The sequence below is a fragment of the Saccopteryx leptura genome, chromosome 1 (genome assembly GCF_036850995.1).
Source record: "Saccopteryx leptura isolate mSacLep1 chromosome 1, mSacLep1_pri_phased_curated, whole genome shotgun sequence".
In the NCBI taxonomy this organism is placed as follows: domain Eukaryota; kingdom Metazoa; phylum Chordata; class Mammalia; order Chiroptera; family Emballonuridae; genus Saccopteryx; species Saccopteryx leptura.
The window spans coordinates 143,970,004-143,988,439 of NC_089503.1; the positions used below are offsets into that span (position 1 = coordinate 143,970,004).

Below are 18,436 nucleotides of genomic sequence, written 5' to 3' on the forward strand. Positions count from 1 at the left end.
AAGTTACAGAATTAATATTAATATTTTAGGAAGCTTAAAGAACATTTTATTAATTTGGGCTAGGCGCAGAGAGATTTTGTAAATTGGATTTCTATGCTTGTGTGATTAGCATAAAACCAGTATGGTCGATAACATTGTATTGTAAATGCAGAGGGGATGGAGATTTGGATTCTCTGACCTTCCTCTACACCTGTAAGGAAATAGATGAATAGCTAGCCAGGTGCAGGGAGAGAAAGAGTAAATTAAAACTTTTCTTATATTAATGGGCCATTTACAGGTATTTGTCCCCATGGAAACTACCTCTCCCCTCCTTAAAGCTGTAGTTAATGTATATATCTCAAAACAAAGGAATAGCAAATGAGCACTAGAAAATATAGAATGTCTTTTAATATGTAAAGTGCCATTTTTACAATTGTGTTACCTTGTTAGTTTTAATGTGTAGAAACATCCTTTTATGAATCCTATAGACGAATGTTATAAACTTGCTAATGAATTGTGTCCCATCCCTCCTTCATCCTTTTCCCAAACCTGTGTAGGTGAAAGCAAAGGTTATAAGCTTATGCTGTGATGTCAGGCTTTCCCCCTGCCCATGTATAATTAAGGGTATATAACCAACCCATCTGTACATTTCTCTAGAAAGATAATTAAAGGGGACTAAGTAGAGACCTTGAACTTTCAGAGGCAGCTAGTTGTTTATGCTCTCAAAGAAAAACCTGAGTAAAGACACCTTTGTATTTATTGAGATCTCATTCTTCTTTGTTCTCCTTCCTTTTGTCTAAAAAAGTTCCTGGGTTTAAGTCTAAAGTCCTTGCGGTGACGCGGCCTGCATTACACCTGAGAGGCCACAAGGGAGAGCCCTTCCCTCATCTATGAAAGTGTGCTCTTGTGTGTTTATGTCTTTGTTCAATGTCTAAATATGTCTGAGTCTTTTGTATCAAAATTGGAAGCTAATGACTAAAAAGCAATCTTAAGTGGAGAATCATTGTTCTCTCTTTGTTTTCAAATTAGCTTCGGGCACCCTGTTAGGTTTCTTCTCTGAAAGAAATTATTCTTTTCAGTTGGCTTCTTCCCTTGGTCTTGTGTAATAATTAATATCTCTGTAGTCAAATACCCTCTTATTCTGGATGCTAGGTAATTATCTGTCTTATCTTGTTAGTGCACTAATTCTTAGATTCTTCTGAAATAAGTTTCAGTTTTGTAATAAGTAGTAGCTTCCAGGACTTCTAATCTCCGGATAGTAAGGACAGTCTGGAATATAATAATTGGGAACCCAGGTCCCAGTCAGTTTCCATACATTGATCAGTGTCTAAATTTAACAATGAATGCACCACAGTGGCTTAAAACATGCTTGAAGGAATATTAGGATATGCGATCATATGCCATTTTTTCTTTTTTCTTTTTTTTTTTTTGTTTTTTGTTTTTGTTTTTTTTTTCTTTTCATTTTTCTGAAGCTGGAAACAGGGAGAGACAGTCAGACAGACTCCCGCATGTGCCCGACCGGGATCCACCCGGCACGCCCACCATGGGGCGGCGCTCTGCCCACCATGGGGCGATGCTCTGCCCATCCCGGGCGTCGCCATATTGCGACCAGAGCCACTCTAGCGCCTGGGGCAGAGGCCAAGGAGCCTTCCCCAGCGCCCGGGCCATCTTTGCTCCAATGGAGCCTTGGCTGCGGGAGGGGAAGAGAGAGACAGAGAGGAAAGCGCGGCGGAGGGGTGGAGAAGCAAATGGGCGCTTCTCCTGTGTGCCCTGGCCGGGAATCGAACCCGGGTCCTCCGCACGCTAGGCCGACGCTCTACCGCTGAGCCAACCAACCAGGGCTTCTTTTTTCTTTTCTTTCTTTTTTTTACAGAGACAGAGAGAGAGTCAGAGAGAGGGATAGACAGAGACAGACAGACAGGAACGGAGAGATGAGAAGCATCAATCATTAGTTTTTCGTTGCATGTTGCAACACCTTAGGTGTTCATTGATTGCTTTCTTATATGTGCCTTGACCACGGGCCTTCAACAGACCAAGTAACCCGGTGTTTCCCAACGTGGGGCCCACGCCCCACAGGGGGGCAATTCGATAGTTAAGGGGGGCAATTTGAAAATGGACTCAACATGACTTTAACTCTTTCGCCCCGGGCCATTTAAATGCAATGCTAGATATCGGTGCCAAATTTAACAAAAAATGCAATTCTTAAATAATTGCGGTAAATAATTATTAAGTATAATTTCGTTTGACGAGACCAAAATATCAACTGGGTGATTGGTGTCGTCAAGTAAACTTCGTCCTGGGTTCACCGGGGAGCATGCCGTCTGCCGCGGGGAACCCCGGACGTTTTAAAAACTCGCTAAACAACGCAGTTATTCTCACCTAATTGGCCCATCGCAACTTCTGTAGTGTTTCACATCATTCAGTTGGTGTTAATTTGAAATAAGTGTCAGTCAAAACTGTTGTAAAAGCTCGTTGATTTAATAAATATACATATATATATTGTATAGATATAATTGGTAAGTATTTGATTTTATTTTTATCAATATTAAACTCTTTATTAAGTACTTCTTGAATCAGGGCTAGAAAGCAATAATATTTTATAAATATTATTGGGGCTATAATAGTGCATGCACGACAATTTGAATTTTAGAAGCATAACTTTCCAGAAAATTTTGTCAAGTGGAAAAAATATAGATACCCTTTGATTTGTGGTGGTAGTGTAGTAAATGTGTTATATACATTTAAATACATATGAATTTTTAGTATACGTTTACTCTATGTCACATTGAATATATTTTAACACATATTTTAATATTAGTTTTTAATTGATCTTATTTTTATTATAGCCCATAGTAAAATGAGTGGTGCAAGCAAGAAAAAATCTCGTCAATATTCGGAGGAATATTTAAAATTTGGGTTCATACCCGCTGTTCACGATAAGCGGATTCCTTTTTGTCTTTTATGCCAGCAATGCTTGACCAACGAATAATGAAACGAGGTCGTCTTGAGGCACATTTGAAGGCGAAACATAGTGCTCATATTAATTCAGATTTGAGTTACTTTAAAACTTTAAAGAAAAATTTTGAAAAAAGAACAACATTAAAGTCTCTATTTACTGCTCATACTTCAACTAATAATTGTGTTCTTGAGGCTAGTTATCAAATTTCTTTATTCATCGCTAAAACTGGAGAAAATCACACTATAGGAGAGAATTTAATAAAATCGTCAATATCAGCATTTCTTAAAATGGTTCTTGAAAAAGATGACAAAGATGTAAAAGCTATGCCACTCAGTAACAATTCTGTTAGCAGAAGAATAGACAAAATGAGTGAGGATATTGAAAAACAACTTATTGAAAAGCTGAAAACAAGAAAATTCTCCTTGCAAATGGATGAATCAACTTTGAGAGACAGTAAGGCAGTATTGATAACTTACGTAAGATATATTGATAAAGGACATTTTGCTGAAGAAATGTTGTGCTGTAAAAGATTAGAAAGCACCACTACCTCCAAAGATATATATAATAAGCTAAAAAACTACTTAGATGTCAATGATATACCAATGAAAAATATAACATCTTGTGCTGCAGATCGTGCTCCCAATATGATGGGCAAGAAAAATGGCTGCTTAAAATTGATGAAAGATGCGAATCCAGAAATGATTCTTGTGCATTGTGTTATTCATAGGGAAAACTTGGTAGCTAAAAACATCTCGCCTGTTCTGAATGAAGTATTACATACAGTAATAAAGTGTGTTAATGCTATTAAAGCTAGTGCCAAATGTGAGCGTCTTTTCAAGCTATTTTGTGAAGAACAAAATGAAGACCATGTGAGACTTTTACTTCATACTGAAGTAAGATGGCTATCTAAAGGAAACTGAAAAGATTTATGGAACTGTTTGATACTCTTAGTGATTTTTTAAGCGACAAACCTGAAATGAAGTATCTGTTAACAATAGATGGTAAAGCATTTGTGAGTTATTTAGCCGATATCTTTGAAAAACTAAATATATTAAATAAGCAACTTCAAGGAACAAATAAAACTCTTGTCGATGCAAAAGCAAAGATATTTGGTTTCATTACCAATATTGAGGTATGTCAGAAACATATTAACAACAAAAACTTTAAACAGTTTCATTGGCTCCAAAAATGTGAAGTAACTGATACCGCTTTACTTGTTATTGTCAATCATTTGAATATTCTATCGGCTGATTTAAAAGAAAGATTTTCTGATTTAAAACAAATTGATTTCCCAACATGGATGATGCAGCCAATGTTAGTGGATTTGTCTGATATATCAAATATGCAGTATCAAGAAGAACTCGCAGAATTGCAAAATGATGAGTCAGTTAAAGCTTTATTTAATATTAAAGGAGCGATGGCATGGCTTTGTGAGGAAACAGAAATCAAATACCCAAATTCAACCAAATGTCCAAGAAAACTATTGCTACCGTTTCCATCTTCATTTTTAGCTGAATGTGGATTTAGTGCTGTAAATGATTTACTGGTAAAAAAAAGAAATCGGCTGGATATAACACAACGTGGAGACTTGAGACTAAAGCTAACCAAATTGGAACCTAATATAAAATCTCTGTGCAGCAAGCATCAAGCGCAAGGATCACAGTAAATTAAAATAATAAATTAATATAGAAAAATCTGTATTAAAATTATTTGGAATTTAAATTTCTGTTTTTCATTATATGTTTTGAAATTTTACTTACTGTGTTTTGTTAACAATTTCATAGTGATTTCTTCCTAGAACCTATCATTTATGTTTATTAAGTGAACAAATCAATTTTTTAATGTTAAAAATTATGTATGTTACATAGGGGGGGGCATAAAAATTTTAGAAAGGTTAAGGTGGGGCATGGCACAAAAAAGGTTGGGAAACACTGGAGTAACCCCTCACTCAAACCAGTAACCTTGGGTCCAAACTGGTGAGCTTTTGCTCAAACCAGATGAGCCCATGCTCAAGCTGGTGACCTCGGGGTCTCGAACCTGGGTCCTCTGCATCCCAGTCCGACGCTCTATCCACTCCTCCACCGCCTGTCAGGCTTAGCCGTTTTTTCTTGCCGATGGCCTTTGTATGGATCAGACAAAAATAACAGTCACTGCTGTGGTCCTTAGGTTCATGCCAAACCATGGGAATACAAAAAGGCATTCCTTTGCGTTTTCCTTTTGTCCAGTCACGAAGCATTTCCTCACAATTATGACACACAATATGAGGAGCCCAATTCTTATCTTTTTTTTTTTTTTTTTTTTCATTTTTCTGAAGCTGGAAACAGGGAGAGACAGTCAGACAGACTCCCGCATGCGCCCGACCGGGATCACCCGGCACGCCCACCAGGGGCGATGCTCTGCCCACCAGGGGGGCGATGCTCTGCCCATCCTGGGCGTCACCATATTGCGACCAGAGCCACTCTAGCGCCTGAGGCAGAGGCCACAGAGCCATCCCCAGCGCCCGGGCCATCTTTGCTCCAATGGAGCCTTGGCTGCGGGAGGGGAAGAGAGAGACAGAGAGGAAAGTGCGGCGGAGGGGTGGAGAAGCAAATGGGCGCTTCTCCTGTGTGCCCTGGCCGGGAATCGAACCCGGGTCCTCCACATGCTAGGCCGACACTCTACCGCTGAGCCAACCGGCCAGGGCCCAATTCTTATCTTGATCGCCAAGAGGAACTTGAAAATAGGCAATATATGCATGTGTCACAAATGATGAAATATTGCGCCTTTGACGTTGAAGCATGTAACAGCCATATATATAACAGAAGGTGTCAGGACTATTCTTACATTTATGCCTACACGAAGAAGCCATGATTCAATCTTAAAATAAGAGGGTGTTTTTATTAGATAATAATTTTTTACACTTAAAAACAATACAATCATGTAGAAGTGATGTTTGTAAAACATTAATTGCCTTGTGGTCATGTTCAATCCAAGAGTCGTTGCCCTTTAACTCCAATTTAAAAATCAATGCATGCCATTAACTGTAACAAAAAGAAATTAAAATTGCATAAAAACTAGAGCATGTACCCAAAAATGGATTTCAGATTTGGAATCAGCGATGCAGAAATATATAGAAACAGTTCTAAAACCTCATGCAACAGAAAAAAAAAAATTTGTTCCCCAGTGTTACTTTCTCATGTGCCTTGACCAGGGTGGTCCAGCTGAACCAGTGACAACCTGCTCAAGCCTGCAACCTTAGACTTGCTTTAAGCCAGAGACCTCTGGGCTCAAGCCATGACCATGGGATCACATCAATGATCCCACGCTGAAGCTGCTGATCCTGCACTCAAGGTGGTGAGCTAGGGATTTCAAACCTGGGTCCTCAGAATCCCAGGCCAATGCTCTATTCACCACACCACTGCCTGGCAAGGCTTATTTGAATTTTTTTTTTTTTTTTTTTTACAGAGACAGAGAGTCAGAGAGAGGGATAGACCAGGACAGGCAGACAGGAACGGAGAGATGATAAGAATCAATCATTAGTTTTTCGTTGCACGTTGCGACTTCTTAGTTGTTCATTGATTGCTTTCTCATATGTGCCTTGACCATGGGGCTACAGCAGACCGAGTAACCCCTTGCTGGAGCCAGCGACCCTGGGTCCAAGCTGGTGAGCTTTTGCTCAAGCCAGATGAGCCCGCGCTCAAGCTAGAGACCTCGGAGTCTCGAACCTGGGTCCTTCCACATCCCAGTCCAACGCTCTATCCACTGCGCCACCGCCTGGTCAGGCAGCTTATTTGAATTTTCAACGCACAGATATTGCACATATTTTGTTAGACATATACTTCAGTACATCATGCTCTCTCTTTGGTACTATTGTAAATGGTATTTGTTGGTCTAATAAGTTTGTAAATCTGATATATATGTTTGCTTGCTTATAGTTTGCATTGAGTGTGGGGGACAAGCTGTAAGCAGGCAGGGTTATTATACCCTAAAGCTTAGTTTTAAGACTAAGCCTTTCCCACCCTAAGCGACTTTGTATCAGAGACTTCCTTGTTTGTATATTAGATTAAAGACTTTGATTTCTACTCTATAAAATGTGGCAGACCAGGAGCTTGCTCTCTCTCGGTTCCTGAGATTAGCATTAGAGAGGAGAGCAGAGAAAGGCCAGGTGGAGGAGAGGAGAAGCAGCTAAGATGGCAGAGTACTGAAGGAGAAGCCAGTTGTGCAGAGAGGAGATGGGAACAGAGGTGAATAAGACTAGTGAGGTAGAACCTTTGATTCTAGGAAACTCAGAGAAGTCAGTGGCTTTGAGAGCCCTGAATGGAAAGGGAAGTGTTTTCCCACCGTGTGTATTTCTTGTCCGCTGGGTGCAAGCTAGAATTAAAGCTAATGGCCCACCAGTTCTTGGCTCCATTGTTTCATTACCATCTGTCCAAATCAAATGTGAACCTACATGGGCCAGTTGGCTGTGATAGTGGCCGTGGCTACTGGCTTTACAGTATTATTTTAATTTTAATTTCCAATTTTTTGTCACTGCTATATGGAAATGCAACTGACTTTTGTGTATTGGTCTTGTATCCTGTGACCTTGCTGGAAATCACTTGCTAGTCCATGTAGCTTTTCTGCGGATTCTCTTTTGAATTTCTACATAAGTAATCATGTTTACTGAGAATAGTTTATTCTTTCAGCTCTGTATATCTTTATTTTCTTGCTCAATGAACTAGCTAGAACCTCCAGGACAAGCAATATGATTTTAATTCACTAGTCTTGTTTCACAAATTATTTTTTTAATCTCCTTTCCATGAACCTCTGGAGGGATTTCAGGGGGCTGTGAATCTTTTAAAAATATAAATAATATTTTGTATTAATATGTATATATTTCCTTGGAAGAAGTGGGTTCATAGCTTACATCAGGGTGTCAGTAGGATTTATGTCATCAAAAGAGCTAAGGAACTAAATTTTAAAACCTAGGCATATATAAAGACTTTTTATGATGTTTTTCACTTATATGGCAATGAAAGTTATTAAAAACAGTGCTTTTGGTCCTGACCAGTTTGCTCAGTGGTAGAGCGTCAGCCTGGCATGTGGAAGTCCCAGGTTCGATTCCCAGCCAGAGCACACAGGAGAAGCGCCCATCTGCTTCTCCACCCTTCCCCCTCTCCTTCCTCTCTATCTCTTCCCCTCCCACAGCCAAGGATTCATTGGATCAAAGTTGGCCTGGGTGCTGAGGATGGCTCCATGGCCTCTGCCTCAGGCGCTGGAATGGCTCCGGTTGCAATGGAGCAATGCTGCAGATGGGCAGAGCACCGCCCCCTGGTGGGCAAGCCGGGTGGATCTTGGACGCATGCAGGAGTCTGTCTCTCTGCCTCCCTGCTTTGCTCTTCAGAAAAATACAAACAAACAAACAAAAAAAACCCTGCTTTTTTTTTTTTGCCTTGCCGCTTCCCACACTATAGGAAGGAATAAACAGTTCTCAGAAGTTTTGACTCATCATTTTTATGTTAAAGACAAATTTAAATGTTAGTAAGGATTGGTGGTAGGACATGCTTAAAATGCACCAGAAATATAGCTAAAATAAGGTTGAATTCCTATTTCAAACCTCCCCCCCCAACAAAAATATACCAAGAAAGGCAAAGGGAGAAATTTATTGGTTATGCATATACCAAAGCTTATTATCTTCAAGTACTCTTGCAAAACTGACTAAATCATATTAAGAAATCTCATTTACAGAATTATAAAATAAGAATTTGACACACTTCTTAATTTAAAATTTAGTGATCTAAATAGTCCTATTTAAATAAAACATTAATAAGTATGTTTAAATAAAACCAGACACAAACAGTAAATGAGGTAATTTTTAAGATCTTTTTTAAACAACTGTAAGATGTTGAAGCATTGTCACTAATTTCACATGAAAACCTAGGACTGAAATTAATGCGCATATTAATATTTACAAAATTCCCAAAAGGTGTGTAGCTCTGTATTAGACTATTATCTCCCATATGTTGAAAGAAATTTTCTTTTATTATTATGAGTCAGTATTAGTGTTAAGATAATGAGCATGATTAGCAAGAGAATTTAGTGAAAAGACAACAGTATTCTCAAAACATCCATTTATATTACTGAAAATAATAAGCAGATATATTGTGCGTAGTAAATACTAAGGACTGTTTACTAATCCTTACAATAGCTTTATGAAGTAATTATCATCATTTTATATGATTGGTAGTACTGGGTAGTACTTTGTGATATTATCTTAGCCCACATGTTCTTTTTTTTCTTTGTTTCTCCCTACATTGCTGCAGACCAGCACGAGTGGTAATTCCAGGTCCTGAGTGAGAACGATATGGAATGAAGAAATAAACTCAAAGGGAAAATGGATGGGATCAGGAGGTCTCTACAACGCCAAGGTAGCTTGCAAAATGCGAGTCTCCACCCCAAACCTCAAGATTTATAGGGCAAAGTAAGGTCATTAGCAAATCAAAGAGATCTTTAAAACAAAGTCACATTTCCAAGGCAACCCAAGAATTCTCCCAAGTGCAGAAAAGCCCCACCATACTTAACATCTTAACTTCACAAAACAAAGAACTGTCTCCAGTCTCTCCTAGGGACAGGGGGGATAGGAGGAGTATAAACAATCTAGCACCACAGCTAACATGAAGGTGTGGAGGAAAACTTAGCCTTTAGCAACTTAACCAAGCAAGTGAGGTGGGGGGTGGGCAGACTGTCAGCTTACTGCCAGTCCCCCCACACCTCTGTCCCCCAAAAATATAAACTGCAAGGACCCTGTCAGTTTGTGGTCTTCAACACTACATCATTTATCCTTTTCTGATACTCATATTAGAAAATAATTTTTAGCCTGACCTGTGGCAGCACAGTTGCTGAGGTGTTAACCTGGAAAGCTGAGGTCGCTGGTTTGAAGCCCTGGGCTTGCCCAGTCAAGGCACATAGAGGAGTTGATGCTTTCTGCTCCTCCCCCCTTTCTCTCTCCCTCTAAAATAAATAAAGTCTTAAAAAAATAATTTTTATCTCGTCTACTCTCATTAGCATTTCCAATAGAGTACTTATCACATTCTACCCTATTTGTCTAAAGTATCTACTTGTCACCTGACCTGTGGTGGCACAGTGGATCAAGTGTTGACCTGGGATGCTGAGGTCACTGGTTCAAAACCCCAGGCTTGCCTGGTCAAGGCACATATGGAAGTTGATGCTTCCTGTTCCTCCCCTTTCCCTTCACTCCCCTCCCCTCTAAAATGAATAAATAAAAATAAAGTGTCTATTTGTGTATATCTTCTTTGCATACTAGGTTAAGTTCATTTTAGAGGTCAAAAACTTATCTTGGGAGGCTTTCCTTACCAGTGGTTGACAAACTCATTAGTCAACAAAGCCAAATTTTTTAAAGTTAAACTATATAAGTGGCTACATTCTTTATTGAGGTAGTGCCCACACGTGGTATTTTGTGGAAGAGCCACACTCAAGGGGCCAAAGAGCTGCATGTGGCTCATGAGCTGCAGTTTGCTGACCAGGGCCTTACCCCATTGATTTTCATGGAATCTTTTACATATAATAGGCAATTTGTGTTTATTAAAATGAATTTATGTTTACATATGACTTATCTTTCAGGAATTTACTCGACAGAGAAACTTGCTCATGTGCAAAATTACATAAGAATTAGGTAGCACAAATTAACGGGTAATAACATGTTAGGATGGTATCCTGACTCTGACACTTCCTAGCTGTGACCTTGGGTAAGTCACTTAACCCTTCTGTGCCTTGGTTCTGTGACCTGTACTAGAAATAATACCTACCTCAGATGGTAGTCCTGTGAATTAAGAGTTCACTTTTGAAATGTGTTTAAAATAGTGCCTGGCACATATTAAGGTGTTTTCTTTTCTTACCTCATTGTTTGTAAAAGCTGGAAACAACCTAATTGCCTATCAATAGGGGATTGAGTAAACCAATTGTAGCACATCTTAAATGGAATTCTATGCAAACATTAAAAAGATCAGAGGCCCAGCCTTGCCTAGATAGCTCTAACCAAGAGCATTGTCCCAAAACAGAGGTTGCTGGTTTGATTCCTGGTCAGGGCTTATCCAGGAATGGCGGTGTTCCTCTTTCTCTTTCTCTCTCTCCCTTCCTCTTGCTAAAATCAATAAAAACTTTTTCAAAAAAATATTATGGGTCTAAAGATGTACAAATGACTAATAGGTATATGAAAAGAGGTTCAGCATCATTAGTCATTAGGGAAATGTGAATAAAAACAAAAATGAAACACATCCACATGATGGCTCTTGTTAACAGTAGCAAGTGCTGGCAAGGATGTGGAGAAATTAGGTCTCTAATACATGGGTGGTGGTAATGAAAAGTAATGCAACCACTTTGGCAAAGTTTAGTATTTCCTCAAAAAGTTAAACTCAGTTGCAATAAAACCCACCAGTTTCCCTCCTAGACATATACCCAAGAGAACTGAAAACATACATCCACATAAAACTTGTACACAAATACTCATAGCATAATTCACAATCCCAAAGTGGATACAACTCAACTGTGCAACTAATGGAATGGATAAACAAAATGTGAGATAGTCATCCAGTGGAATATTATTGCACCATAATGAGGAATGGGGTATTGATAAAAGCTACACCATAGATGACCTTGAAAACATGATGCTATGCTGGGTGGATCCCGGTCGGGCGCATGCGGGAGTCTATCTGACTGTCTCTCCCCGTTTCCAGCTTCAGAAAAATACAAAACAAACAAAAAAACATGATGCTAAGTAAAAGAAGGTGGACACAAAAGGCCACATACTGCATGATTCCAGAATATGCAAATCCATACAATGATTAGTGATAGCAAGGGGCTGGGAGAAGGGAAGAACAGGAAGTGACAGCTAACAGCTACCAGACTTCTTTTGGGTGGGGTGATGAAAATGTTACAAAATTAGATAGTGGTGATGGTTTCACAGTCTTGTACATATATAATAAAAACCAGGGGATTGTACACTTTAAAATGGTCAATTTTATGATAGGTGAATTATATCTTAATTTTTAAAAAATGATGAGATGATAAAATCTCCAAAATATATTAAATGAAAAAATATGCAACAGTTTATGTGGCATGTTACCATATGCTTAAAAAAACGTGTACACACACAATATATACACTAGACACTGTGCAGGCATAAAATACCTGAAAAGAAATATAGGCAACATTATTTCCTAAGCTGTGGTGGCTGAAGAACAGGGGTGGCCTGAGAGGGAAACGTACTTTCCCAGTACACCTTTCTGTAACTTTTTTTTTTTTTTTTGCAAGAGAGAAACAGACAAGAAGGGAGAAAGATAAGCTTGTAGTTGCGGCACCTTAATTATTAATTGATTGCTTCTCATATGTCCCTGCTCAATCCAGTGACCTTGGGCTTCAAGCCAGCAACTTTTGGGCTCAAGCCAGTGGCCATGGTATAATGTCGATGATCCTGTGCTCAAGCCAGCAACCTTAGGGTTTCGAACCTGGGACCTTGGTGTCTCAGGTTGATGTTCTGTCCACTGTGCCACCACCGGTCAGGTATACCTGTGAATTTTACACAGAATGTAACTATTACCACTTTCCTTTTGTTTAAAAATAAAGGAAGAAATAAAATTCGAATTCTGATGCTTTATCTTTAGACTTTAGTTTTAAGAGATCATGTTCATTTTCTTCTGTAATAAACTTAAAAGATACCCATCCACACCTTTGGTCAATTTACTTCTTCTTTAGCAATCGAAGCATTAAACAATAAAAGTTTTTAGTTTCAATCTTTAAAAACATATTAATTATACTTGAGATTGTTGAGCTTTCTCATTGGGAAAAAGACCATAAACCTTTATTCTATCCGCCTACTAGTTCTGCAGCACAATTTTAATAAAATGTTTTACTGCTAATTGGACAATTTATATGATGTGGGCAGAGAAGTATTAAGAGTGATTATAAAGTGGCCAGTCAATGATTATGCTCTTTGATCCACTGCTCAATCCACTTCAATATGTGATTGATATTATCCTCAAGATCTTTTGGATTATTGCTGGGCAGCTGGCGCACTATTTCTTCATTATAGGCTGCTAAAGCTTCTTCATAAAGAACTTGAAAAATTTCACACTCAATATTGTCATTTAGTTTCTTCTCATTATAACCCCTAGAAGGCAGAGAGAAGATAAGAAAGCAAATAGCATTAATTGGAGTTTTAGGAATATATCAGAAACTGGAAACTTTGTAATACAGGAAAACGCATGCAGAAATTACTTTTTTCTTTTTTTCTTTTTATTTATTTATTTTTGACAGAGACAGAGAGGCAGAGACAAGGACAGATAGGGACAGACAGACAGGATGGAGAGAGATGAGAAGCATCAATTCTTCATTGTGGCTTCTTAGTTGTTCATTGACTGCTTTCTCATATGTGCCTTGACCGGGGGCTACAGGAGAATGAGTGACCCCTTGCTCAATCCAGCGACCTTGGGCTTCAAGCCAGTGACCTTGGGGTCATGTCTATAATCCCACACTTAAACCAGAGACCCCACACTCAAGCTGGATGAACCCACGCTCAAGCTGGCATCCTTGGGGTTTTGAACCTGGGCCCTCTGCATCCTAGTCCGATTCTCTATCCACTGCACCACTGTCTGGTCAGGCAAGAAATACTTCTTACAATCTCTTTACTTGTAGAAAATAGACTGGAACCTATAAATGAGGGATTTCTTTGACAAAAGGGTTAAACTAAGGACCAATGATTAGGTTTGTCTAAAATCCCCCCCCCCCCCGACATTTTGTAAGCCACTCAGCTAAATAACTAGCTGTCTCAAGCCAGGTTCTGAGCTGATATAGATATAAATAGGAATTCTAAGGTTATGGTCCTAGATTTTAAAAAGGATTAGAGAAGTTAGGATACAGACAGATAAAACAATAGATGGCATATAATAAGATGAAATGCATATGATTTAAATGTTATATACTAACTAGGTACTTGATCATACAGCTGTATCTTTACCAATTCCAAAGACATTGAAAAAATAAACTTAGGTAATCTTAGGCAAATGGTTGGCTATGTAAATTAGCCAACCAAAGGAAAATCAAACTTGAATTAGTTAAATAATGAAAATTAAATGTAATTACTTAAAAGGTGGTAATTTTATGAAAAGACAATCCATAGAATGGGAGAAAAAATTTGCAAATCACATATATCTGATAAATAAAATATGGTATATCCATAGAAAGAAATTTTATTTGGCAATCAAAGGGAGTCAAGTAAAATATTGGTTCATGCTGAAAACCTAGATGAACCTTGAAAATATTACAGCAAGTGAAAGAAGCCAGACACAAAAAACCACATATTGTATGATTTCATTTAATATGAAATGTCCAGAATAGACAAATTTACAGATGGAAAGTAAAATACTGGTTCCCTATGGCTTGGAGACTGATGGGAAAGGAGAGTGACTGTTAATGGGCATGGGTTTTCTGGGCAGCGTGATGAACATTTTTGAAAATTGGTTGTGGTAATGGGTGCACGCCTCTGTGAATACACTAGAAATATTTTTTAAAAGTAATTTTTTAAATTTATTGATTTTAGAGAGAGAGGAAGGACAAGCGAGAGAAACGTGGATTTGTTGTTCCACTTATTTATGTATTCATTGGTTGATTCTTGTATGTGCCCTGATAAGGGATTGAGTATTGGCATCTTGGGACGATGCTCTCACCCACTTATTACCCAGCTAGGGCCAATTCAATGGTTTTTAGTATGCCCTGGCTGGGTAGCTAAGTCCGTTAGAGCATCATCCCAGTATGCCAAGGTCAGAGCACATACAAGAATCAACCAATGAATGCATAAATGAGTGAAACAACAAATTGATGTTTTTTTTATATCTCCTTTCTTCTCTCTCTCTCTAAAATCAATAAAAAAAGTAAAATTAGAAAACCATTCAATTGTGTACTTCAAATGGGTGAATTGTATGGTACAAGAATTTATCTCAAAAGAGCTATTTTCTTTTAGAAAAGGTAATTTATTATAACTTTTCAATGGCTAAAAACAAAAAAGACTAGCTCTCATAGTTTCTTCATACCTTAATCTTTGGCTATTTTACAAAAAACAGTAATTTTTAAATAGAATTTTAAATTGTCTTGTTTAGGAAAAATATATATTTACCATTTGTTCTCTATTACTCTCTGTTCAAATACTTTTAATATTAATGGCTTTTCACTGTCTAGAGGAAAATGATGAAAGTTACAGGTCTAGTTCCAAACTAACTTTCGCTGTATGCTTGCTACTATACTCTTTTATGCAAAGGTTTTGCAAGTATCCCATCCAATGGTGTTAGAGCTGACACAGTGAGAGCCACAAATTCTGAATATGACCTTAGGCAAAGTTCTAGAGTTTTCTTTCCTGAGACTGCCTTCTAGAAATTCCTCTTAGAAAGCCCATCTTCCCACAGCTTAAATCAAAAGACAGTGGAAAAATGTTTTCATCAAAAATGTATCTTTGCCTAACCAGTGGTAGCACAGTAGATACAGCATCAACCTGGGACGCTGAGGTCCCAGGTTCAAATCCCTGAGGTCACCAGCTTGAGCACTGTCTCATCCAGCTGGAGCACTTCACCAGCTTCAGTGCAGGGTTGCTGAATTGAGCGTGGGATCATCAACATCAGTGGTCCCCAACCCCGGGCTGCGGACCAGTACTGGTCCATGGGCCATTTGGTACTGGTCCGCAGAGAAAGAATAAATAACTTACATTATTTCCATTTTATTTATATTTAAGTCTGAATGATGTTTTATTTTTTTAAAATGACCAGATTCCTCTGTTACATCCGTCTAAGACTCACTCTTGACACTTGTCTCGGTAACGTGATACATTTATCCATCCCACCCTAAAGGCTGGTCCGTGAAAATATTTTCTGACATTAAACTGGTCCGTGGCCCAAAAAAGGTTGGGGACCACTGATCAACATGATCCAAAGGTTGCTGGCTTGAAATCAAAGTCGCTGGCTTGAGCAAGGGCTCAGGTGGAAACCCACCCCCATCACGGCAGGTATGAGAAGCAATGAACAAGTGATGTAACCATGAGTTGATGCTTCTCAACTTTCTCCCTTCCTGTCTCTCTCTCTCTCTCTCAAGAAAAATTAAAAAGTAAATAAAAGTATCTTTTTGGTTATTCGAATTGTGATGCTCTCTTGGAGAGACTAACTCAAATATATATTTTTTCCTCTCTCTTTTTTTTCCATTTATTTGAGAGAGGGCGGGAGAGAGAGAAGCACCAACTTGTTGTTTCACTTAGTTGTTCCATTTAGTTATGTACTCATTGACTGCTTCATGTACTGCTTGTTGAGGGGTCGAACCCATGACTTCTGGCATGCCAGGTCAACACTTTATCCACTGAGACACCTAGCCAAGGCCTCAAGTATATTTTATTTTATTTTTTTTGTGATAGAGACAGAGAGAGGGACAGATAGGGACAGACAGACAGGAAGGGAGAGAGATGAGAGGCATCAATTCTTCATTGTGGCTCCTTAATTGTTCGTTGACTGCTTCCTCATATGTGCCTTGACCAGGGGGCTACAGCAGAGTGAGTGACCCCTTGCTCAATGCAACCTAAGCCTCAAGCTAGCAACCTTGGGCTTGAAACCAGTGAGCTTTGGGCTCAAGCCAGCGACCACAGGGTCATGTCAAGCTGGATGAGCCTGAGCTCAAGCCAGCGACCTTAGGGCTTCAAACCTGGGTCCTCTGCATCCCAGTCCAATGCTCTATCCATTGCACCACCGCCTTGTCAGGCTCAAGTATATATATATATATATACTTTTGTATTTTTCCGAAGCTGGAAACGGGGAGAGACAGTCAGACAGACTCCGGCATGCGCCCGACAGGGATGCGCCCGATCGGGATCCACCCGGCACGCCCACCAGGGGGCGATGCTCTGCCCCTCCGGGGCGTCGCTCTGTCGCGACCAGAGCCACTCCAGCGCCTGGGGCAGAGGCCAAGGAGCCATCCCCAGCGCCCGGGCCATCTCTGCTCCAATGGAGCCTCGGCTGCGGGAGGGGAAGAGAGAGACAGAGAGGAAGGAGAGGGGGAGGGGTGGAGAAGCAGATGGGCGCTTCTCCTGTGTGCCCTGGCTGGGAATTGAACCCGGGACCCCTTGCACGCCAGGCTGACGCTCTACCACTGAGCCAACCGGCCAGGGCCTCAAGTATATTTTAAAGGTTGTGAAATTTTGGTTTATCTTGTTAGTTCTTCATAAGCGTTACCATTCCTATTATAAGGATAATTTGGGTAATGTTCATTCAGTAGCAAAGAATGTTATTGGCATGGCTGTTTTCTTAGGAAGGTATTATATTAAGGAAAAAGCATATTAAATAGGGTTGTTATACAGTACATTTTACTTAAACTGTCAGTTAAGGTATTCATTTACACAGTTATATAAATGCCTGCTATACAAATACATCCTTTTCTCTTAGATTCAGAATGTTGGTACCATGCAGACTTGATTCATAACTAGAGACCAAATAGTCACATTGGCCAATTTCTGAATGTGAATAAAAGTTTATGTTATACTTTAAGAATTCAATATAATTCCTTTCTTACCTTGTTTCTAGTCTTTTGTACAATTCACTGTTATCTGTTGTTAGCACAAAAACAATATGAAACCAGCGTTCAGGGAAGAAATCACAACCATGGTAATCAATAATAACTCCACCTTCACTCATTTGGTTTTCTAACTCATCAATTACCTGTAAGATGGAGAAAAAAAAGTTAGATACTCTTTAAAAAAACTGATATCAACGTTCCTATTAAATTTTTAAAATGTATACTTTATTTTAAAAATTGTACTTACTCTATCTTCATTTAAAATGGGACAGTCATATTCTGTATCATAGCCATCATATAACTGCCCTGAAAGAGATTTACATTGGCTTGTTAAAGTAGTATTTTCTAAGTACCTTTCAGTAATGTTCAATTAATTCTAGACATTAGGAAGGGAAATATATCACCAATTACTCTTTTAGAGACAAGAGAGGGCACTAGCAAAAAGATAGCTGTCACAGGGATACAACGAACAATACTAATAAGAATTTTGGCCCTGGCCAGATAGCTCAATTGGTTAGAGCATTGTTCCAAAGTAAAGAGGCTGCTGGTTCGATCCCTGGTCAGGGTACTTACAGGAATAGATGGATGTTTCTGTCTCTTTCTCTCTCCTTCCTCCTTACTCTTTCTTTCAAAAAATTAATAAGTAAACAAAAAGGAAGTTTGTTTAGAGGGAAAGTTGGCCACATATCTGAAACTATTTTAGCTATCAAAATTGAAACTAAAGAATAATAGCTAATTTCTGAATTTGTGGCGCTATTAGAAGAGAACAGCATTAGTTTTAGTGACCCACAGATTAGTAGGAAGAGGGGACACAAGGATACAAACACTCTCACACACATTAACAGAAAATTAAGTTTCAAATGTATTAGGCCAAGGATATGAAACTTATTAAAAGCAACAGGTTCTTGATTCCATAAATGAACT

General features: G+C 38.9%; 1 protein-coding gene across 1 annotated transcript in view; it reads right to left on the bottom strand.

The window, feature by feature from the left end:
• Window positions 1-9,012: 9,012 nt before the first annotated feature.
• Window positions 9,013-18,436, bottom strand: part of AK6 (adenylate kinase 6) — a 29,291-nt gene continuing 19,867 nt past the window's right edge. Inside the window, exons 3-5 of the mRNA XM_066376500.1 lie at window positions 17,760-17,818; window positions 17,510-17,655; window positions 9,013-13,082 (exon numbers count right to left, since the gene is read on the bottom strand). Of these exons, the coding sequence (XP_066232597.1) occupies window positions 12,890-13,082; window positions 17,510-17,655; window positions 17,760-17,818 (398 nt within the window). The 3' untranslated portion in view covers window positions 9,013-12,889. The remainder of the gene's footprint in view (window positions 13,083-17,509; window positions 17,656-17,759; window positions 17,819-18,436) is intronic.